Raw genomic sequence first — 25,253 nt, forward strand, 5'->3', positions numbered from 1 at the left:
ATTCACCCTCCCTGGTATCAATTCTCCATTCAACTTCACCAACTGAATTGTGCCTCCATCTGTGATATGCTTGATGATATAGGGGCCCAACCAATGCATTTTAAACTTTCCTGGGAACTTCACAAATTTACTGTCATACAGAAGGACAAGATCTCCTTCCTGGAACGTCTTCTGCTTGATATGTCAGTCATGCCAAGATTTTTCTCTTACTTTCTGCACCTGCTGATGAAATCCTACTACAAATATGTCTTCCTCTAATGCGAGCAACTGCGTCATTCTTTCCTCCATTATGTTAGGGTCAGCCATGTCTGTAAACGTTGCAATCCTTAAGCTTGGCACAATATACTCCATGGGCATCACAGCTTCTTGCCCATAAACCAACCTGAAAGATGGTTGGCCCGTCATCTTCTTTCATGTGGTTGTATAAGCCCATAACACCGTTGGAATTCTCAGATCCCAGTCATCTCTATTCACATTACACACTTTGGTCAGTGCATTTTCCAAAATCTTGTTAAAAGCTTCGACTGTGCCATTTTCCTAAGGGTGATATGGGGTTCTCTTCTGATGATACACCTAGAATGCTTCAATCAATGCCTCAATGGTCTTATTCAAAAAATGTGATCCTTGATCACTCATCAAGACCTTTGGACACCCAAATCTGGACAAAATATACTAAAAAATGAACTTCACAGCAATTTATGCACTGCAATCCCTCACTGTTGTGCCTCATCCCACCTTGTTAAATAATCATTTGTTTGATAATATACCTTGCACCAGTTTTCTTCCCAGGTGGATTGATAGGTCCAACGAAATCAATGGACCATTTATCGATGGCTTGCAATGTCACCTGTGGCACCAATACCATTTCATCCCTCCTTGATGACTTCCCAGTTCTCTGACATACATCACATACTTGAAAATACTCTTTTGCATCCTTGTGTAGAGTGGGCCACCATAATACTGCTCTTAAGACCTTCTACGCAGTAGCCTTCCCTGCATAATGTCCACTAGCTACGCCTCCATGAGTTTCTACCAAAATAGTATGTCTTTCATGTTCGGGGGCATACTTGTGCAATATTTCATCAAGTCCCATCTTACACAAATGTCTTGTTATCAACGAAAAATCAGTTGCTTTTACCACCAACTCCTTCTTCTACTGCGTATTGTATTCCGCAGGTGCCATTCCTATAGCCAAAAACTAAATAATGTCTGCAAAGTGATCATCTACAATCCTTATTGCAAACCATTGTGCGCCAGGAAGATTATCTTCAATTTTCATTGGTTCTTCCCCTGTTTCTAACCTTGATATATGATCAAGTCTGGCATTCAACCTTCCTGGTTTAACAACTTCAAAATCACAACAACCATCTACAAATTTTCCCTCTTAGGACAGACTTATTCACCAGATATTTCAATGCAGAATGATCTGTGAACATCTTAAAATGTGATCCCAGCAAATAATGTTTGAATTTATGCAATGCATATACCATAGCCAAGCCTTCTCTTTCTGTGGTAGTGTAGTTCTTCTCTTCTTTAGACAACTTCCTGCTTGCAAAAGCTATAGGGTGATCGATTTCTCCTGCACCAGGTTGTGCCAATACTACTACCAAAGCTATGCATAATGCATCTACATGAACATGAAACTCCTTATTCGATCCGGGAAAACGAAGATAGGCGCAACTACCATCTTTTCTTTCAATATATCAAGACTTTTCTGGCATTCTTCATTCCATTGAAAAGTCACATCTTTCTTTAATAGTTTCTCCAATGACGCAGTGATCTACACATACCCTTTAATGAATTTTCTGTAACATCCATTGTGTCCCAATGTAGTGCGCAATTGTCTCACTGTTTTTCGTGGAGGTAAGTTCACAATGACAATTATCTTCACGAGATCCACCATCAAACCCTGCTTACACATAACATGCCCCAATACTATGCCAAAAGGCACACAAAATATACATTTATTTAAGTTCAATGAGATCTGGTACTGCCTACATGTGTCCAACATAAGCCTTAAGCTCACAACATGTTTTTTCAACAGTCCAAAGACTGACCAATCATCAAAGTATACCTCCAGGAATTTGTGTATGTACTCCTTTAATGTTGTGACCACAATTCTTGAAAATATAGCAAGGGTGTTATTCAACCCAAAAGGCATCATTGTATACTAATATGAGCCTCACCTTGTTGAAAATGTGGTCTTATTCCTATCCTCCGGTGCAATCATGATTTGATGATAGCCAAAAAATCCATCTGTGAATGAGTAGGCCTCTTGTCCTCCCACATTATCTAGCACTTCATCTATAAAGGGTGTAGGGAAGTGATCACACACGCATGCATCATTTAATTTCCTTAGATCCACACAAATCTTGATTTCTCCTTTAGTTTTCTTTTCTTGGACTACCATAGGACTTACCCACTCTAATTCCTCCATAGGTTCAATTATCCATGTTGTTATCATTTTATCTAACTCTTCTTTCACCTTCTCCTTATATTTTGGGTTCAATCTGTAGGGTCTTTTCTTGACAAGTTTCGCATCAGGTTTAAGGGGAATCCTCATGACTCCCATATCCCCTAATATGCCCTTCATTTATGAAAATTTTGTAGGGAATAACTCTTGGTATTCATGTAGCAGCTATGTAACTTTACTAACTGTATCCTCGTCCCAATAGTCTCCAATCATTGCGAACTTCGGTTCCTCCTCTGATCCTATATTCACCTTCTTAGTCTTTATTGGCTTCGCTATATCTGGTATTTCTGGCTCAGTTCCAACAACTTTATAGTGTCCCTCTGATTCTTCTATGTCGATATTACGTGGACCTTCATCTTCTTCTACAGTAATGTTATAGCATTCATGTGAATGTTCTAGTTGTGCAGTCTAATCTGGTTGCTGCCATGTCAGCAGGTCACATTCCCAAAGATCTTTTCTCTGACTATCTGAAGAGTCGAGTCTATGCATGTGCAATCATCTTCAAAACTGAATGTTAATATAAACCTTTCAACCAAACCTACCCAATTTACAGTACCATGGCGCAGTTCTATTTCCAGGTACTAGTTCATAGGAATTGTCTCTAATGTGTGGATAAACTTGTGTACCCATTCTTGTTGTGGGATCTCCTCCCATATTGTAGTGCATCGGTGAATATGCTCCCTAGGGTCAGTTTTACCATCATATTTCACCTCTATTTTTGTATCTACTGGCCCAAACCTAATCCACATTAATCTTCGACACTCCTGCCAGTCTGTTATATTCCTTTTATGTGCACCCCACCATCTAGCAAGGGTAGATCTCAGGGCCACATCCAAAGTGAAAAACCCTTTCTTCTGGTATTTTGTTTTTCATAATCATCAAGGAAAGTGTTTACATTAAATAAACCATCATAGTAAGGAAAGTTACCTACCTCAAAAGTAATACAGCGAAGTGATTTAGTGATCCTTGCACATCGCCTTGTAAACACTTTGTGTAGCCTATTCTGCCAAATTTCCAATTCTCCTTATGTATCTGAGGTACAAGAACTGTCATGCTCCCAACTCAATTTTCCATCTGCAGTGGGGTTAATCCATTCCTCCTCTTTCGTTGTTATCTGATAAATGTTGTCTATATCTGTTGTGCAATACTCATCTCTGACAGGCTCGCATATCTCACCCCTTCTAATGGGTCCAATGGAACAATTACTCTCATGTTATATTTTTCAAATTTGTCTCTTCTTTAAGTTGATTATAACCAGATTATCAAATCCCCAATCCAGTCCAAGCAATGTTGGATAGGGGTTACTGTCATCCACAATTTCTATCACTTCAAAGTCTGCAATAGTGTGAAATCCTTCAATGTCTACTGTAACACCAGATAACCTCCCATAGGGAAGATTTTCTGTTGGTTGGCCATTCTCAACTGAATTGGTGACCATTGTAACTTCGTCTTACCCATCAATTCTCAAGTTTAATTTGGTAAAACATTCGCATCAGATCCTAAATCTAGAATAACCTGATCCATGTCGTATTTTCTGATCTGTGTAATGAGCCTCATTAATTTACCGGTCCTCCTCTTGTGTCAATGTAAATTGTTAACTGTGCACATGTTGCTTTGCAGTACTTCTTTAAAATCACAAGAATCTATCAATTCTTGCAACCCTTCTACAAATTCCTGGTTTCTTAACAGCTTCATGCAAGTTTGTAGGAAAGACTTTAAAATACATGGTTCCACATCTTGTTAGGTCCCTATAATACTAGTGATTCCCCCATTACTATTGTCGTCGTATCCCTTATTGTTATTTTTGTGCCCCTATTGTCCCCATATTGTTATTATTGTGCCCCATAGAATCCCTTTATTGTTATTTTTGTGCCTTTATATTATTATTGTTAGGTCAACTTGGTTATATTGTGACCCCTTGTCAATTATGACAAGGGGTCACAATATGGGGAACCTTGGAAGCTTCGTTGGTTTTAGGCTCAGGATCTTCAAGGCTAGATTTCTTGAGGAACTCATTCTTCATTGGTTCAATCAGAGACATGCGTATTCTTGGCTTCTGACTTTCTGATTGAAAACTGAAAGAAGAAGGGGGCCTGTCAAGGCCTCTTACCTCTATGGTTGGAGCTTTGAGGATGATGGGATTCGTTGTTGGTCGCTTCTACTTATAAGCTTGTTGTTCTGCAGGGACAACAAATTTATGAGCAGGAGCTACTTGGACATTATCCATCAAAGGCCTCAAATTATATTTCTGTTGATCTTCAGTTTGCAGAACAACTCCTCTATCCCACTCTTGGTTGATTTGTCCTTTGAATAATGACCTCTCATAAGCAGCTTTGGTTAAAAAAGGGGCACTGCCCTTGTCTTCCATACCATGGATCTCATCATCTTCTTCACACTGTTCCTCCTCCATGACTATATTCTGAAAAAGGGGCTTCACCCTTTGATCTTCATTGGCATCTTTGTTTCATTGCAAAATCAGCCACTGCTCATATGCTCTTCTATGTGGATTTGGATTTGGAAGAGCAAAGGTATTAGGAACCCTTGCTTTCCCAGAATGTTGTTCAACCCTTAATTTGGAAACTTCAGAGGCTAATGACTCTATCATCTTGGCCATTTTATCGATATTTGGATCTGAAGATGATGAGTGCTCACCCCTCTGCCTTCTTCTATCAGCGCTGCCTCTGAGCTTCTCTACAGCCATGATATTTGATTCTACTTCCAGGGTTGCATCTTGCATATCAGCCAAAGAAGCACATCTTCTCTCTCTTAACAGCAGGCAGAAATCAGAGTCAAAGGCATTTGCATAGTTGAGCTTAGCAGAGGTAGGGGTGGGTATCAGTTCAGCCGGTATATTGTTGTACATGCGGTTAAATCTCTTATTGAAATCAGACAACAGCTCACCAGTTTCCCTCTGTAAGTTCCCAAACTCAGTATGATAGTAGGGCAGATCTTTCTTATCCCCCCAATGCTTTAGGAACACATCATCTAGGACCTCAATGTCTACTATAGACCTAGGGGTTAATTCTCTGAACCATTTTCTAGCCTCTCCATCTAGGTTTTGGAAAAATACCCTCATCCACACATCATCTTCACTGATATCTAGGTTATCAGCATAGCTATAAAAAGACTCAAGATGTTCTTCAGCTGTTACTCCCTCTGTACTAGTGAACTTAGGCATGTATTTCTGATACTCTCCTGCAGGCATGGAAATCAAAGGAAAAGGCAGGACCAAGGGTCCACATCTAGCAGCTATGATTCTTTCCATTTTAGTAGGTGCTTGTGGGCATGCCATGACTAGGGTAGATGGAAGGATACTAGCAGTTTGGAATGTAGGGAGTTGAGAAATGACTGACAGGGCTAAAGGAACATGATGGACTGGAAGGGAGGTTTTCTTTGGACTAAGATCCAAAGGGGAACTTATTGGACAAGGAGCTTTATTAATCTCTGAAAGTATTTCTTCACTGATAATGCTAGGCTCTATATTTTCAACATGTGCATACTCAGCGACAAGCCTTTCTTGCAGAGATACATACGATTGTTTAGGCTTACCTGATCCTGATGCTCCTTTTCGTGATATCTTTCTTTGCTTGACAATATTCTTAGGGTCAGGCATTGGGTCAGCTGGTGATTTCTGAGGATTTCTCTGAGTATGTCTCACAAACTGAGCCAGAACTGTGATGTGGAGTCGCCAAAAGGTTGGTCCTCCAGTAGGGTCGCTAGATAGATGATTACAACCAAAAATGTGTCCAAGTTTTATCTATCATCAAAGCTGGATCTGTGTCGTTCTCCCATGGAAGTTGAGCTTCAATCTCCTCTCCCCAACGACGCCGCCAATTATGTTAGGATTCCAAGAAACTCTCCTAGGTTGTAGCTCGGAGATGCCTGTAACATATAAATTCATCTATTGTTGTAGGTTTAATGGAAGGAATGATGGTTTGGTTCAAGCCAAATAACCACTTCTACTTTGTTTCACTCCAGACATGCGTGAACACCCTCAAACTACAAGGCTTTAGACCACCAAAGGCTCACAGTTTATATATTAGGTGAACATGAAGAATACTAACCACATCAGCAGATGCACAAGACCATGTGATGGTCAGCTACAACTAGTAAAGAAACCTGTAAATCTAATCTACTAATGCAAAGACAAGACGATAGCTCTCCTGCATTAGATAGAAAAAAACATGGGCAACCTATTCAATGATGCATACATGATTTTAACACAGAGACAAGATGACAGTTATATAGTGCTAAACATCAAGAGATCAAGAACACAGCATATCAGGCACAAGCTTGAAACAGAGGAAAATGGAAAGTGAGTAGTTAACAGCAAAAGAAGCTTGTATTAGCTGGAAATGAAGACGAGACGTTGCAAGGGACAAAATATCTAGAGTCTCCAGAAGTTGAACCCTTGCATCAAATGCCAACAACCAACCCTGATTACATCTTGTTTCTGGGTATTTATAGATTTACATTACAAGGGCACTTGGCCATTTACGTATGGAGGGGTCATAATTGACCACCAACCACATTTAACTACCTGATAGAGTCTCTGACTGTGTTTTCTTGCCTCAGTGGGTGAATCTAATCTGCTTAGGTGTTGTGTTGTCCTTTTCGGCTGTTGGAGTGCTCGCACCAGTGGAGTCCATGACTGATAAATTTGGTTACAAGTTCGTGCTTGTCCTTTTTTCCCTTGGCCATTCCTTCTGTTAAATATGGTTGTTGGGGAGCGATCGTGACTAGTACCGGCACGCTGGTCACCTTCCTCCTTCGGGCAAACAAAGTGGTCAGAGGATGTGGACTGCATGGGCGAGTGGACGAGTCGGATGAGCGGAAAGAACAGCCGTCGGATTGAGGAAACGGACGGCAGAGATGGCTCGGGGGAGGTTATCGGCCGAGGTGGGAGCAAGTTGAATTTGGGCCATTGGATCTTAGGCGGCCAAATCGAACGATGATCGGGAGGCGAAGTTACGCAGTCGTTATCAGGCGGGAGCAGTTTAGTTGGGTGGTAATGGTATTGATCGCACCGCTTTCGAGCGCAAAGCGGTAACAGGACGAGACCACCCGATTCCACACATTGATCGACACGTAGCAGCGGATGAGAGAGAAAAACCGCTTTCATCACGTGCTAATGTTCGATTGAGTGGACGGCGCGATAAGAGCGAATGCCGTCGAATCTTTTTGGAAGTGATCGGACAGTTGGGAAAGGTCGAGCGGGTCGCTTTATCGGGCACGACGGGAGCCATTGGATCTGCAAGAGGGAATAAACAGCAGGGAAACAATGAAAGGTTTTTAGCAAGCGTGCGAGGGCATGTGGCAGGGTTTCATGAGGGCTTGGGCTTTTGGTGCTTGGGGCTAAGGCCAAAGGGGTTATTTGTCGGGTTTAGGAGGAAAATAGAGGAAAGGAGGTGGCGGAGGGAAAGCGGGGTAGAGGAAAAAGGGAAAGTGACCATTATGAGCTTCCTTTTGAGCACAACCCAGCATATCAAGTTCATCTCTGTCCTTAGGAAATCATCGTTGTCTAGTAGAGCTAATAGTACCCATAATTTTATTCATTGTAAGATAGCCAAGGAATTGAATTGCTTCCTATATCTAGCACCAAAGTGTCAAGTGATGGTTGCAAGTGGAGGAACCATAAATTGCTCAAGAAAGTGCCATAATATCAAGCTATCCATGGGAGAATATGTATTGAATAGCCCAATGCTTTCCATTCCAATGGGTGGTGTTGATGTTGTACTAGGAGTCCAATCACTACGATCCTTGGGTACAATAGTTTTTAATTTTCAAGAACTTTTCATGAAATTCTCTTCAAAAAGAAAGGAAGTTGAATTAAGGGGTATCGCAGGAAAACTAGGAAAGTTAATCAGCTCTAATGGAATGACAAAGCTTCTAAAGAAAGATAAACGAGGCATAATTGCATAATTATGTTCACTAGAGGTTCCCACATCGAAATCATTCATTTCTCCAGATCTCCAAAAAGTCTTGGACAATCATTCCAAGGTATTTGAGACTCCCAAAGGCCTCCCACCTATTCGTGATCATGATCATGCTATTAATTTGATCCCAAGAAGTGTTCCTCCAAACATCAGGCCTTACAGATATCCCTATGTCCAAAAGAGTGAAATTGAACGTATGGTTGCAAAAATGCTAGAGGCTAGTATAATTCAACCTAGTCAAAGTTCTTTCTCTGCTCTAGTAGTATTGGTTCACAAGAATGATGGATCATGGCGCATGTGTCTAGATTATAGGGAGCTCAACAAGCTCACTATTAAAGATAAATTTCCCATTCCTGTCATTGATGAATTATTGGATCAATTGCATGGATCAATTTACTTCACCAAGTTGGATATTCGTTCAGGATATCATCAAATCAGAATGAAGATTGAAGACATTCCAAAAACAGCGTTTAGAACTCATGAGGGTCATTATGAATTTTTGGTCATGCCTTTTGGCCTTACTAATGCACCTTATACATTTCAAGGTTTGATGAATTCCATTTTCAAACCCTTCCTTAGAAAATTTGTGTTAGTATTTTTTGATGATATACTAATCTACAGCAAGTCTTGGAAGGATCATGTCCAACATGTTGACATGGTGCTCAAACTATTGGAGAAGAAACAATTATATGCAGAAAACTCCAAATGTTTCTTTGGAGTACAAGAGGTTGAATATTTGGGCCATATTGTATCTCATGAAAGTGTTAAGGTAGACCCTAGCAAAATTAAAACCATTAAAGAATGGAAAATCCCCACATCCATAAAGCATCTATGAGGATTTCTCAGGTTGAAAGGGTATTATCGCAAGTTTGTTAAGAATTATAGGAGAATAGCAGCACCTCTAACAACATTATTGAAGAAAGATGCATTTTCAAGGACTCTAGAAGAAACTAAGGCCTTTGAACATCTTAAAGAGGCAATGTGCCAAGCACCAGTCTTAGCTACATCGGACTTCACAAAAACCTTTATTGTGGAATGTGATGCCTCAAGAACTAGAATTGGTGTTGTTTTAATGCAAGAAGAAAGACCCATTGCTTTTTAAAGTCGTCCAATCAAAGGAAAGTATTTACACAAAGCTATTTATAAGAAGGAAATGTTGGCAATACTACATGCACTTAAGAAATGGCGACCATACCTAATAGGAAGACACTTCAAGGTAAAAACAGATCATGATAGTCTTAAATACTTTTTAGAACAAAGATCATCTTCAGAAGAGCAACAAAAATGGGTCATCAAGATGTTGGGTTATGAATTTGAAACCATCTACAAAAAATGGATGCAAAATGTTGTGGCAAATGCACTCTCAAGAAAGGATGAGGATGTGGAAGAATTTATTTGCGCCATTTCTATTATCCAACCGGATTGGATAAACGAAACAAGTGATGAATGGAAGAATGACGAGGAATTGTAGGCACTCATTCAAAAGATACAACAAGATCCCAGTACATCTGATACATTTAGCTGGAAAAATGATTCGTTATGGTACAAGGATCGGTTATACCTATGTAAGAATTCCCAACTCAAACAAAAGATTCTTAGGGAATTTCACACCTCTCCCTTAAGAGGGAACTCAAGATTTCTAAAAACCTACCACAAGGTTAAGAAAAAAAAAAATTGGGATGGCCTTAAATCGGATATTCAAAATTTTGTGGCGGAATGTTTGGTTTACCAAAAAAATAACGCTGAAACAATTAAGACCCCAGGTCTATTACAACCTTTATCCATTCCAAGCCAACGTTGGGAGGAGGTTTCAATAAATTTTATCACAGGTTTACCCAAGTCCGAAGGAAAGAGTGTTATCATGGTGGTAGTTGACAAACTTACCAAGTATGCACACTTTTGTGCATTATCTCATCCATTTAAAGCGAGTACAGTTTCTACTGCATTTATCGAAACAATTCAAAAGCTACATGGAAACCCAAAGATTATTGTAAGTGACAGAGATCCCATTTTCACTCTAAATTTTTGGATAGAATTATTTTCTTGTCTTGGTACTCGGTTAGCTCATAACTCATCTTATCATCCTCAATTTGATGGGCAAACTGAGATAGTAAACAAATGTTTGGAAGGATATCTTCGTTACTTTATATCTTATAAACAGACACAATGGGTCAAATGGTTGCCTCTGGCTGAATGGTGGTATAACACTTCCTTCCATACTGCAACAAAAATGACCCCATTTATGGCACTTTATGGATATCATCCACCATCCATCACATCATATTTAAGAGAAAATTCTAAGGTTCAAGCAGTGGAAGATCACATCGAGCATCAGCAACAAGTTCTCCAACTCTTAAAGGATAACCTCACCTTGGCATAGAATAGAATGAAATAGCAGGCAGATCAACATCGCAGCGAAAGAAGTTTTGATGTAGGTGATTGGGTATTCCTACGGCTACAACCATATAAAAAAATGTCCCTCAAGCAAACTAAGAAAGATAATAAATTATCACCAAAGTATTATGGTCCGTACAAGGTGTTGCAAAAGATAAGTACTATGTCATACAAATTGGAGCTTCTTGTAGCTTCCCAAGTGCACTCAGTTTTCCATGTTTCATGCTTAAACAAAGTTATAGGTGACAAGCTTCCAATTCAAACAATATTGCCAAAACTTGATGAGGAAGGAAAAATCATATTGGAACCTTAAGCAGTCAAAGAAACAAGAACTCGACAGCGACGAAATCGATCAATTTCCGAGTATCTCATCAAGTGGAAGAACTTACCCGTTGAAGATTCCACATGGGAGGATGATAATTTTATACAAAATCATCCAGAACTACTTAAGCTTTGAGGACAACACTTTTTTGAAGGAGAGAGGCATGTTAGGTCCCTATAATACTATTGATTCTCCCATTACTATTGTCGGTGTATCCCTTATTGTTATTGTTGTGCCCCTATTGTCCCCATATTGTTATTATTGTGCCCCATAGAATCCCTCTATTGTTATTTTTGTGCCTTTATATTATTATTGTTAGGTCAACTTGGTTATATTGTGACCCCTTAGACTCCTATATATAGAAAGGAGATTTTGCCATTTGAATCATCCAAGAATTGTTCATTTATGTAATGTAAAGGATGTTTCGCTCTCAAAGAGGTTGAATTCTAAAGCGTTGATATATCTTTGCTATCTTTTTGTGAGCTGATTTCATAACACATCTTGTGTCACACCTGATACTATGTCGCAGTTATTCTTCTGCATTGGTTTTGGCTACACGCTAGAGGTCGAAGCTCCAACATCCATAAAGCTTCGCTTGGCTTCCATAAATACTTCCTTCTCCTTTTGAACATTGAAATAAGGAACTTTCTCCGCAGTATTTCTTACCCATGTAGCTTCAACTTCCTTCTTTCCATCTGCTTTATTATTTCCAGTCGCAGCTCCACTCCTCCTTACAATATTCATGTGAGGTTCATCGGTTATCGGTTTCGCAGTCATCATCTGAATTTTTTGTGTTGGCTATTGATTTTTATTTTCTTACATTTTTGCCATAAATACCAAACATTATTCAATTACATGATCAAATGATTTGCAATACTTACATGTCGTAGTAGGATTCTGACAATCTCTTGCAAAGTGACCTGCCTGGCCGCAATTGTATCAGATAATCTATCCACAGCCTCTACCAGCGCTGCCACCTCGACCTCTTCCTTGATAGTCGCCTTGACCACCGCATTGTACACTTCCTTCATTTCCATGCTCTTCAGCTTGCATTCTATATGTGTCAGCACCGCGATCCATCATTAATTTATAAGTTCGACAATTATTCTCATCATGGCCCACCAATCTACAGAACTTGAAATATAAATTATTTGGAGTTTGCACATATTTTTGCACAAATGACAATCTTCTGAGCGATGTTCGCCTCTAGTTATGCATATCTTACACCATAAGTTGGATCTGGCATTCAAAGGGTTTAGAGCTCCACTAGCCATGTAATTTCTAAAGAGAAAGCATTGCTCTTTAGAGTGGCCTTTTGATTTTCACTTCGTACACCACACTTCCTCTGTGACTTCCTTACTTTTCTTCATATCTTGTAACTGCAAAGTCAAATTTTCCAGCTGACTCTGAATATGCTGCATACCTGCATTGGTATCTCTAATGGGTAAAGCTTATAATTTCATTGTAAGTTCTAAAGCTTCATCTTGAGTTTCTATCTTCTATTGTGTCGAAGACAATATTATATGTGGAAGCAGCACAGCTATGAACCATTCCTTATGTTGCTGCGGAGCTATGTCGAAGCTAACCTGATCCAATAATACCTTTAATATCTAATCAAATTTCCAAACAAACTCAGTTAGCCTCTATTTGATCTCCTTTAACTTTGTGATACACTACGACTCAAATTTCGACTTCTTAAATTCTTTTACCAACGTTGTTTTAATATCTGCGAATGATCTAATCTGATTGCTCGAATACTTCATGTACCACTTTAACACTCGATCTTGGAATGTCGTGATGAGTTGTGCTTTCTTTATATCTTCATCATGGACCTGCTTTGTTGTCCATACTACTTCGCATAAAAACCAGAATTGTTTCGAATCCTCTGATCCAGTTCCTTTAAAAACAGGTAGCTTAATATCATCGACCATATTCCTTATCAGATGGTTAGGGGGAGGGCGAGGGGGATTCATAAGGGGAGGGGGATGGGGAGTACGGGGGGAAGGGGAGTGGGGAAAACCAAAAGTTCCCTAATTATTACTCGAATCAAGGTTCGAAGAACTTTCAAGATGGAAGGGTGAATATTGCGGAGTCACCTCAGGGTTTTCAGGGGGGTTTTCTTCACGTTCAGATTCACTCAGCAGAGGGCTATAGTCATTTTCTTTGAAAGTCTTCAGATCTTGGCCATGATATCTCTTTTTAATGTTTATTATATATATTTTTCCACTTCGTTGTTCCAATATCTTCTTCAAATCTTCTTCCAAACATAAGTAATCTAATAATCTGACTGCATTCGTAGAACTCCCTTTTCACATAAAATCATTTTAATCCAAAGTTTCATAGATCTCAAGTACTTACCTTGCAGTGCTTTGAAAAAAATTTGTTCTACTTCACTGTAGGACATAGTTGAGTCTACCGTGAACTCGGTAATGAATCCTCCCAAAATGCTATCAATCCACAAATCCACAACTCTTGAGGTCCTATTTTCTGTGTTCTTGAGTCATTGTATCAATTTAGGAGTCCACTCCTTAAGTTCGTCTCCTTTAAAACAATTTTTTTCTCTCAGTCAACATTGATATCCACTCGTACAACTCAACATGAAATGAACCAAAGAATATTTCGTATTGATCTTCAAAAATATACTTCTCTAACCACCTTTCAGCTGACAAACAAGGGCTTTTATTCTCTTGATCTACAAATGCTCGTTCCTTCTCTTCTACCCAATCCTGAATTTATTTCTTCGACAGATGCCACATAAACATATCTCTCAAACGAATCCTGATCCCGGCAACAGACTTGTTGGCTTAGTTTGGGCTGACCCAGGTTTGGATTTTACCACGCACCAACAAAACCCTCATTCATTGGCCCTCTCAGCAATGACCTACAAGCAAATTGTAGTCTCACCCGAAGTGATTATGGGAGGATGCAGAACCAGGTTTTTGCAGTGTTGAGGGATGATGTGATGTGGTATTTTATGTTCTTGTATCATTAACATACATAGATTACTTCGTAGGGTTGGATTATCTACTTAACCATGCCATTAACAACCATAAACAATATTGTGCAGAAGTAAAATATAATCAAAGTACTAAACACAAAGAAAATGATACACAATAATCATACACAATTTATGTCTATCAAAATTTCACTTCTTATATTAATTCCTTGAAACAACGTACAATGCTTGACCTGCGCACCCAACTACAAGTATTTGCGCACTCAGTTTCATACTTTAGGTCTTCGCGCACGCAGCTGCAGAGCCTTTCCTTCAAGACCCAAAACACAGATTACAGAGATAATTTCTTATGCTCATATCATTACTATTATATCTTCGACTTATATATTTCTCCTATATATACTAATTACATCAATGGGTACATCAAAATACCATGGTTCTCCTAAAACAATCAACTATTTCCCAAACCTGTTACAAAAATAAGGGACTTGGACCCACCCCTAAGCCCTTAAAACATTGTGCGGTACATAGCTCCGCGGTACCGCACACTTCACTCCCTAAAATGTGGAGTTTTGACCAAAACTTGGGCCAAGTTGGGCTTATGCCCAACACTACATTCTAGGGAATTGTTTGAGACAATATAAAGACCTTTTAAATTTGCAAACCAATGTTTATTTACCATTTTCAGCATAGTACTTTGGCCATGTCATCTAGATATCCTCCTGCAAATCACTATATAGGAATTTTGTGTTCACATCCATATGGTTTATCCATAAATTAAAGGTCATTGATATATAGAAAAAAATAAAACAAACAAACCTAATAGATTTTAACTCGGAAACTTAGGAAAAAATAGCACTAAAGTTTATCCCCTCAACCTAGGAATATCCTTTCAAAATTAATCACACCTTGTACTTTTCAAACATTATCTATTATTTTCACACTGCTCTATGTTGTTTCAATTACTTTAGCCCAATTAAATTCTTCAATTAGTAATCCTTTCAATATCAATTAATATTTCCAATCATCAACATTAATTGAAGATAGAACAGTAAATGCAATGATAAAGGAGACAATCAATACATCAACGAGAGACCTTGGTTTGGTCAAAGACTAGGGAAAAACCCCACAAGGGTGAAATCCCTTTGAAAAATCTTCTTATATTAAGTTGTCATAAAATTTTCAACATAGAGTAAAATGAGCCCAAAATCATGCAGCAAAATTAACCCAATAACATTCAGAAATATGTTTCATGTATCAATATATATTAGAGGCATATTTCCCTGTCTGCGGTCAACTGCAGTGAGCTTCAATCAAATGTCAAAATTTTCACCTAGTTTCCAGTTGCATGGAGGAAGAGTCATGTGTGCGACTGAGAGATTCCAGTCGCTCCTTTGAGCCTATAATCCTACAACTACAATTGAAATTTTCATTTTACAAGCCTACCACTATAACCCAAAACCCTAGAAACACGTGAGCTTCAGACCTTGTAATCTCAAACCTATCTGAACTTCTTTCGTCGACCCAACCTCAAGCCTATGCGAACCAATCAATGAAAAAGAGAAGAAGAATATGCATGGTGATGTCCAAATGAGCTTGAGGTCACTTGTATTTATAGACTTCCAAGGGTGACCAATTTCTCGTTAGGGTCAACTTGCCCAAATGTGCATATGTGGGCTTTTCTTCATAAGTATACTTTCCCTTATCCAAATTGAATGCTTCAATAGTCAAAATTGGTATTCTCGAAAAGAGGAATCTAGTGCCATGGTTAGAATTTGTCACTGGGTTTCCAAATTAACATTCCCTCTCATCTAGGGATAAATTCCAACTGCATCATGTCATGTGTATCATGTTGTCATATCATGTCCTATCTATGCTCAACTCTATCTGCTGAAAACTTTTCGAATCTAAAGAAGAAGAATCACTGGGGAGCTAAAGCTACCACCCTCTACATCATTGAAGAGCACATATCAATCTGAAACAATATCAGGGAGCACATCTCAACCTGAATCTCATGGGGGATCTAAACATCTTCGACCTTATATCGAGCAATAGGTGATATAGGGGAGCACATCTCAACCCATCTTATTGCCTACCGATCTTGCCATCAACCACCTTCAAAGTTCATGTGGTAGAACATCTACATCATAATCTAAGCTTGGGAGACATACCCGACTTAACAAAAGGTAAGGATCGCATGACCCCAAACCTCCTCAACCAATTGGACAGATGGGGAGGGACAATCCCAACAAGTTCAGCGTGTGGATATGATGAAAATTGGGGTATACTCTGCAAATACAAAGATGGGGGAGCAACATATCCAACCCTATGGGTAACAGATAGGGGTATTACCCTATTTTCCAGAGATCCCTCAACCCGAGGAACCCTCCATCTCAATTCCACACCCTGGGAGCTCAAACAGGGGGGAAGAGCTAGCTCAGTGTCCTCGGTCAACGATGCCCCTTATCAAAAGGGGTCACATCTTTCAGTCCAAGCGTCTCTTGAAGACCAAGAAATTCCCTTTTGGTAAATCCTTGGTGAGAATATTTGTAATCTTCTCATCTGTCGATATATGGAGTCTAACAGCGCCTCTCTGCACCATGTCTAGAATGAAGTGATATTGAATCCATATGTGCTTGTACTTGTCATGAAATATGGGATTATCTGCTAGACGGATCCCACTCTTGTTGTCGCAATATATCACTATAGTGTCTAGAACCTGCTCAAATAACTCTCCAAAGAGCTTCCTCAACCAAACTGCTTTGCAGTTATCCATGCTAGTGGCAATGTACTTTGCCTCGGAAGTACTCAATGCTATGAAATTCTGCTTCCTACTCATCCAAGATATCATGGCATATCCAAGGCAAAAACAACATCAAGACATACTCTTCCTGCCGATAATGTTTCTTGCCCAGTCTGCATCAGCATATCCATCAAGTCGAACATCTCTGTCAGTATATCTCAAACCAACGGTGATCATTCCATGCAAATATCTCAGAATGTGTTTGGAAATGACCCAATCTGCATGGAGAGGCTCAGTGATGAATGGACTCAATGTGTTCATTACATAGCATATATTTGGATGGATGTTCACTAAGAACATCAGAGCCCCAATCAATTGTCTATACTTGGGTGGATTTTCCATAAGGTCCTACAGCTTCTCCACATAACTTCTTAAAGTTCATTTCCATCGGTGTAGGAAAGGACTTGCATTTTTTCATCTCAAATCTCTCTAACAGCTTCACAACATATTTTCTTTGTGAAAGGAAAATCTCACAGAGCCTTTTCCACACTTCAAGGCCTAGAAAGTAGTGCATGAGTCCAAGGTCCTTCATCTCGAATTCAGAGTCTAGCTCCCTCTTACACTTGATCATCGGGGGCTCACTACCTGTCAAAAATAGATCGTCAACATATAAAACCAAAATCAACAACATATTTTGGACTACCTCAAAGTAGAGGTTGGCATCAGCATTACTTCTTGTGAATCCAAACTTCACAAGATAACTATCTATGCGGGCGTACCATACTCTGGGGGCTTACTTCAAACCATACAATGCCTTATTCAACCTGCAAACATGTCTTTCGATCCTCCACTTCAACTCCCTGTGGTTGCTCAGCGTACACTTCTTCTTGTAACATACCATGGAGGAATGTTGTCTTTATGTCCATTAGATGAAGAGTCCATCCTTAACTTGCTGCAAGGGAAACTATTGAATGAATGGTTGTATAGCGAGCCACAGGTGCGAATATGTCATCATAGTATTCTCCCTATTTTTGGGAGAATCCTCAGGCCATGAACCTTTCTTTATATTTCTCAATTATATCATCAACTCCATGTTTGATCTTGAATAGCCATTTTGAAGTCACCACAGATTTTCGCTTCGGTCTCGACACGACATCCCATATGTCATTCTTCATTATTGATTCATATTCTTTGGCCATAGCATCCGTGCAGACTTGTTCTCTCACGGATATATCAAAGGTGGGAGGTTGGGCTTGGAACATAGTGCTCATGGTTGTAACATATCCTTAGTAATTGCATGGATTCTTACTTTCTCTTAATGATCTTCAAACGAGAACTCGTCTCTCGTCACCATATATTGTGTCACGAAGCCAAAGTGGCCTCTTCCTGGCAGAAGGATCACATGGAGGAGGATATAAGGGATCCATAGGGTCCATGAGATCATCAACAACATCTATCTCAGATTCAAGCATGGAATGACCATCTAAAAGACCCATATCATCATCCTTATTCTCAAATGGATGAGGCAGAGGAAGGTCCCTTTCTTTTCCAAGCACAGAGTCTTCAACGAATGTTACACTCCTACTAATTTCAACCTTCCTTTGATGAGGAATATATATTCTAAATGCCTTAGAAATTTCACAATATCCAACAAACGTACCTTTTATTCCTGTGGCTTATAACTTGTTTCTTTTGTTCTTCAGTACATGGAAATATATGGGGAAGCCAAAGATACAGAGATGGATAACATCGAGATTGACACCAGTGAACACTTCTTTGGGGGCCTTGTTTTCAAATGCTTGATGAGACACCATGTTTTGAACATATACAACAACATTTTTTGCTTCTCCGCAAAAGAACTTTGGCAACTTTTGATCATGGAGCATAGCACAAGCGACTTCTACAATAGACCTGTTCTTTCTTTTAACTACTCCATTTTGTTCAAGATTATAGGGCACGATTGTCTCTTTCTTGATACCTTCCTTCTTGAAACAATCAATGAACTCCTTTGATATGTATTATCCACCATTATCAGCCCTGAATATCTTGATTTTCTTCCTTGTTTGATTTTCGACCAAAGATTTGAACTCCTTGAATATTTTGAAGGCTTCATCCTTGTGCTTCAAATAATATATTCATGTTTTTCTTAAGAAATCATCAATGAAGGTGATGTAATAGAGATGGTCGCCAATAGAATGTACGATCATCGGACCGCTTAAGTCTGAATGAATGAGATGGAGGATGTCATTTGTCTTGTTCTCGCTAGAGGGGAATGGTCCCCTTGCCTTCTTCCCACTAGCACAACCTGAACATACTCCATCATGTTGGGCTTGAACATCAGAATACAAAAGACTTATTTATTCAAATGTAAGCGCGCTAATATTCAATGCCATAGCTCGATTAGACGATTTGTATCGTGGACCAATGCTAGGAGAGGTCTTCAAATAACCTTGTAGAGTCCTTCAAATCTTGATCCCAATGTAAATGCATATTTCATAAGTGATTCTAACAGGCCGAGTTAGAACCTTTCTGTTGATGAAAGAAATTGTTATGGGAATAATTACCCTAGGGCTTTGGGTTAGAACCCCAACAGAGCAGAAGCAGACTACAACAAGAAACACTCATATAACTCAGGAAAAATGCTTATATAAACAAACTACGTAAGAGCGACTGTACCCAGATTTCTTTCGTTCGAGTAGGTCTCACAGGGTTCAGACACTCTGCAACTCCCGATGTTTCTTCAGATCTGAAAATCATTCAATTCGAACATACACAGCAGTATAGAAGTAAAGCATATTCACGAAATTTGACTTTATATCATATAAACTAATGATCAGTTATACATCAAAACAACATTCATACATGAATTACAACACAATTTGATGCATAAAGAAAGTTATTTTCGGAAACAAGACAGGATTTCTTTTATTGCAGTAAGCTATAAATATCATGGAGAGAATTCACCTGAGTCTTCTTCTTCCAACTCCAAGCGAAACCGTCCTCCGGATTTGTCCTATCCCAGCGTTCGACAATCTTCTTCCATAACCAACACCATGATATCTCAAGCAAGAGGGAGAATGTCTATAATCAAGGAAACAAGGGTTTCCTGAAGTTTGGGGAAGTGCATGAGGCACAGGAATTCATCAGACTCAGTCAGGGATAATCTCAGTGTAATAACTCTATCTCTTCTCCTCCTTAAGGCCTTCCCATAGAAGTCTATTTATACTTCTCCCAATTAGTTTTTTAGTTGGGAAACAGTTGGACCACGGACAATAAGAGGTAACCAACAGGTAAAACCCATGAACTCCACCCATAATTAAGGAAATTTAATTTTTTTAAGTTTTTTAACACATATACGCAGGTTGGGTATTGACTAACCCGCATGTACACTCTTTTATCTCAGGGCAACGTAGTGTACAGAGAATAAAACACTGTTTTTAATATATTTGGACCAAGTCTAGAAAGAGGGGTTGCCCTAGGCCATAAACCAAGCATCACAAATACCAAGGGCCATAAATGGTGCTATAACAGATGCCCCCCTAATATATGAGGTCAAAAGGGGTACATGATGGCCGAAATGTATTAAGTGTATGGAAAGAATCTTGTTGAAATTGAGGACTTCACCAGAATTCAGCCTGCCAAAGCAGATCAAAAAATGTCGATATCACAAAATTCCAGACAAATATGTACAAAAATACAATATATACACAAACAAGCAATTGCTCGGCCAAAACCTAAGAAAAATACTTTTTAAGGTAGAGCCCATTCCGAGCCTCTGCCACCTTGTTCCCTTCAAAATCAATTAATTCATAGGCGCCTTTCCCCAAAACTCGCTTGACTACAAAGGGACCATACCACAGAGTTGAATTTGCTTGCCCCCAGGGCGTCTTTGTCTTGGTCATAGACTAAGACAAGGTCGCCAACCCGAGGACGGACAACTTTATCATACTGAGTTTTAACTCTCATCCCATCACGAAGCGCATACATCACATCATGGAGCACAATAGATTCCGCAGATTCCAAATGAAATTTGACGGACCCAAATCCTTTCATGGGATGAGTGGAGTTCTCTATGAGAATAATTTTCAAATTTGAATACCTCTATACCAAATTAGAGAGAACTTATTTATACCCAGAGGAATAATGAGTGGCCCCACTATCACCCAACTATCCCATGAATCCAAAGAACAGGAACTAGTAAGGAAAGAAATAAGAATATATTCAGATTGTTTGTCAACATTACTTTCATACTTGGAGTATCTTGACTTCTTTTGAGGACAGAGGTCTTCTTCATGGTCACTTGGAGCATCTCTTCTTCTTCGATCATCTCTTCCATTGTGATCATTCCTTCGATCATCTATTCTTCTTCGATCATCAATCTTGTTATTCTTGCTTCTAGTGTTTTAGCGTGGACCATTGTTCTTCTTGGGGAAATCTCGAGCATAGCGGCCTTTTTATAACAAATGAAGCACTCAATGTGCAATTATTCCTTCCTTCTATTTGAATTTCAAGGATGAGGCTTTCTTGAATTTGATGGGCCTCCTTTTCGTTTCTTCTTATTCTTTTCATGAGTGATGAATGCAGTCGGCTCTCCCTCTTCATGCTTTTGAATCCTTCCTCTTGATATCATCCTTAATTCTTCTTGAGTGAGCTTTCCAACAATTTCATCAAATGAGAGGAGGGAATTTTTGTTGCTTATAGTAGTGATGAAGGTTTCTCAAACAGGAGGGAGACCTCTAAGAGTTACGATCACCAAATCCATATCAGACACATATTCTCCAACTCTTTGCAATTAATCTCTAAGACGAGATATCCTCATAACGTAGGATTTCACAGACTCTCCCTTGTTCATATTCATGTCTTTGAATTGATCTTTCAAGGAGATGATTTCATTCAAGTTGTTGACTTCATACATGCCAATTATCTTATCATACATGTCCTTAGACTTCCTCAAATTTCCAACATATGTAAGTAAATTATCTTGTAAACTATCAGCTATAATTTGCTTTGTTTTTAACTCACCTTTCTTGTGCTTGTTTTTTACCGCAACAGAAGCATTCTTCGAAGGCTCAGGCACTTTTCCTTGAATGTAATCCAAAGCATCATTGTTATCAGCTATGATCTCCAACCTGACTATCCATGCAACAAAATTAAATGAGTCACCCAACTTCTCATTTTCCTTGAAGAAGGAAGACATCTTGACTTGACTAGATCATCTCCTTCAACTCCCCAAAGATGATTGCTTCAATACTTATCTTCTTTTGGGCTTGTCCTTCACCTTAGCTTTGATACGATGTTAATTTTCACACTGCTCTATGTTGTTTCAATTACTTTAGCCAAATTCAATTATTCAATTATTTCAATAAAAATTAATCTTTCCAATCATCAGCAATAATTAAAGATAGAACAATAAATACAATGATAAAGGAGACAATTAACACATCAACAAGAGACACCAGGTTTGGTCAAAAATACTAAGGTAAAACCCCACATGGGGGAAAACCCTTTGAAAATTCTTCTTCTATTAGATTGTCATACACTGTTCAGCAGAGAGTACAATGAGCCCAAAATCATCCAGCGAAATTAACCCAATAACATTCAGAAATATGTTTCCTGTATCAATATATATTAGAGCCAATGTTTCCCGTCTTCGGTCGATTGCAGTCAGTTGCGGTCAAATATCAAAATTTTGCCCTAGTTTCTAGTCGCATGAAGGAAGAGTCATGTGTGCGACTGAGAGATTTCAATCGCTCCCTTGAACCTGTAAGCCTGCAACTACAATCGAAATTCTCCTTTAACAAGCCTACAAATGTAACCCAAAACCCTAGAAACACGTGCGAGCTTCAGACCCTATAATCTCGAACCTATGCGAACCTCTTGCATTGACCTAATCTCAAACCTGTACGAACCAATCAATGAAGAGGAAAATAAGAAGATGCTTGGTGATCTCCAATGGGCTTGAGGTCACTTGTATTTATAGGCTTCCAAGGGTGACCAATTTCCTATTAGCCTGGTCAACCAATCCAAATGTGCATATGTGGGCTTTTCTTCATAAGTACACTTTCCCTTCTCCAAATTGAGCGCTTCAATAGTCAAAATTGGTCCTCTCGAAAAGAGGAATATAGTACCATGGTTGGAATTTGTCATTGAGATTCCAAAGTAATATTGTCATCTAAATCAATGTTATTTTTTACCCACCACTTATATCTTATGGGTTTCCATCCATTAGGAAATCATACAAAGTCCCATATATCATTCTTTCAAAGTGAAGCATTCTCCTTATCCATGGCCAATCTCTGGAAATCCTTATCTTCCATGTATGTTTCCTCTTTCATAGTTATGGGATCATTAGTGTTAGTATATAAAGTAAATATACATTTAAAATTAGAAAAACTATAATTATGCATGTTTGATTGCCTTCTTTATTTAGTGGAGCTCCTTAAAGTTTGAGGTCCACCATGAAACTTTTTTTCAATTTTTGGTTTAGCTTTATCAATGTTGGGCAGTAGCTAAATCACTGACTTCTTCTCATTCTCTTCTAATTACCACTATGGGATAAGACTTAACTTCTCTAAAAATAAAATCTATACTACACAAAAATATTCTAGCACATGATCTTAAAGCTTGCACCCTTTCACATTAATACCATAGTCAATGAAGATATATTTCACTACCTCGTTATCCAATTTCAATTGTTTCTCCTTAGGCACATAAGCATATACCTCGCAAACAAAAAACACAAAGATGATGGAGGGCTTCTTTCTCATGTATAACTCCATAAGGGTCTTATCCAAAAGAGTCGATGTGGGAGATTGAAATTTATCCTCTAAGTTAGCTCCATTATACATACTTCTAACTATCTCCATCAATGTCCTTTTCATTTGTTTTAGAGGTATATGAAGTTTTCTTATGTATTTCAATTACATTCTCCTCACAAAACTTATCAAAATCTACAGAAGAAAACTCATTGACATTATCCGTTCTCAATACCTTAATCTTCCTACCAATTTGATTTTCTAAGAGAGATTTAAACTCCTTTAACTGACTAAAGACCTTAAGTTTATTTTTACGAGGATATACCCATGTCCTTCTAAAATAATCATCAAAATGAGACATAACAAAAATCCTTAGAAATTGAAGGAACTTTCATAGGACCAAGTACATCAAAATGAACTAAGTACAACAACTAAGAGGATTTGTCAAAACTAAAATAAAATTGAGCACAATTTGTTTTTCCATATATACAATGCTTGAAAAAATCAAATTCAAGAGAATAATCTTTCAATCCATCAACAAGATCTTTGCTTTTCAAGGCTCGTAAGCTCTTCTCGCCTTTATGGCCCAATATTTAATACCATAACATTGTATTATCTACAAGTAACTTTTTTTCTAAAGCAAGAGCTCATTTAGGTACCCAAAAATCATGACCATTAGAGGTAGATAAAAGTTTTGATTACGAATGTATAGATTCTATAGATCTCTTGGCTACATAAATTGAATAATTGTTGCATCGAATTGTCCACGGGGCAAGTTGTAACAAAGCAATCACATAAACACACTTAGGAAGTACCATGGCTCCTTGGGTCGTCTTATACCCTTTTTCAAAGAAAAAAACTTGCACACTCATTTCCTTAATTTTACTTATTAATAATAGGTTGTGTCTAATCAAGAATGTGAAAAACCCCATTGATCCACTTGACTCTACCATCATGGAATTTGATGAAGAATCTAGCACAACTAACAATGTTATTAAGAGAGTCATCACCAAAATATACCATCCCACCATCGTATTGACTAAAAACCAATCGTGATGGGAAGTCATATGGAAGGAAGCTTTGTAGTTTATCAATCACACACTCTACCCTAAATGAGTTGCTAGAACTAACTACAACAAAGGCATCTCCTCCATATGTCTAAAAGTATCTTTTAGACTCCATTATAATCATTTTTTTCCTTCCTATTCTTCGTTTTCTCTTCTTTGTAGTCTCTTTCTTGTCATGGTTCCAATATTTTACCTTGGGTTTTCCAAGAGACTTAGGCATTCCACAAGATTTGGATCTACAATTTTCCCTCTTCTTACTATTCTCCTTCAATCTTCAAGGAACAACCAAGGCCTCATTGGTGGATATTGAAGGTTTTCATCTCATTTCCTATGAAAGCAAAGCAACCACAACCTCATTAAGCACCAACGTATTTACATCACTTCTAATGGCCATTTAAGGTGTTGTGTGAATCTAAAAAGGAAAACAAAAGGGTCATACAATGTTCCTCCTTGTCCTTATTCACTCCAACTTAGATCAATTAGGTCCCAATAATAATAAAATAATTTATAGGTTTGGCTACAAAATCACCAACACCCATTCTCATGATGAATATTTTTTTCCATAAAAAGAGTTTGTTGGTAAGGAATTTAGTCTATTAGAAATCCT

The 25,253-nt window shown here is 38.6% G+C and overlaps 1 protein-coding gene across 1 annotated transcript in view; it reads right to left on the bottom strand.

The window, feature by feature from the left end:
• Positions 1-11,677: 11,677 nt before the first annotated feature.
• Positions 11,678-25,253, bottom strand: part of LOC149253647 (uncharacterized) — a 31,927-nt gene continuing 18,351 nt past the window's right edge. Inside the window, exons 2-3 of the mRNA XM_089454556.1 lie at positions 12,007-12,179; positions 11,678-11,905 (exon numbers count right to left, since the gene is read on the bottom strand). Of these exons, the coding sequence (XP_089310682.1) occupies positions 11,678-11,905; positions 12,007-12,179 (401 nt within the window). The remainder of the gene's footprint in view (positions 11,906-12,006; positions 12,180-25,253) is intronic.

Source organism: Pinus tabuliformis, chromosome 7 (assembly GCF_031772625.1).
Source record: "Pinus tabuliformis cultivar Carrire ecotype Pingquan chromosome 7, CPIR1, whole genome shotgun sequence".
Taxonomy (NCBI): Eukaryota; Viridiplantae; Streptophyta; class Pinopsida; order Pinales; family Pinaceae; genus Pinus; species Pinus tabuliformis.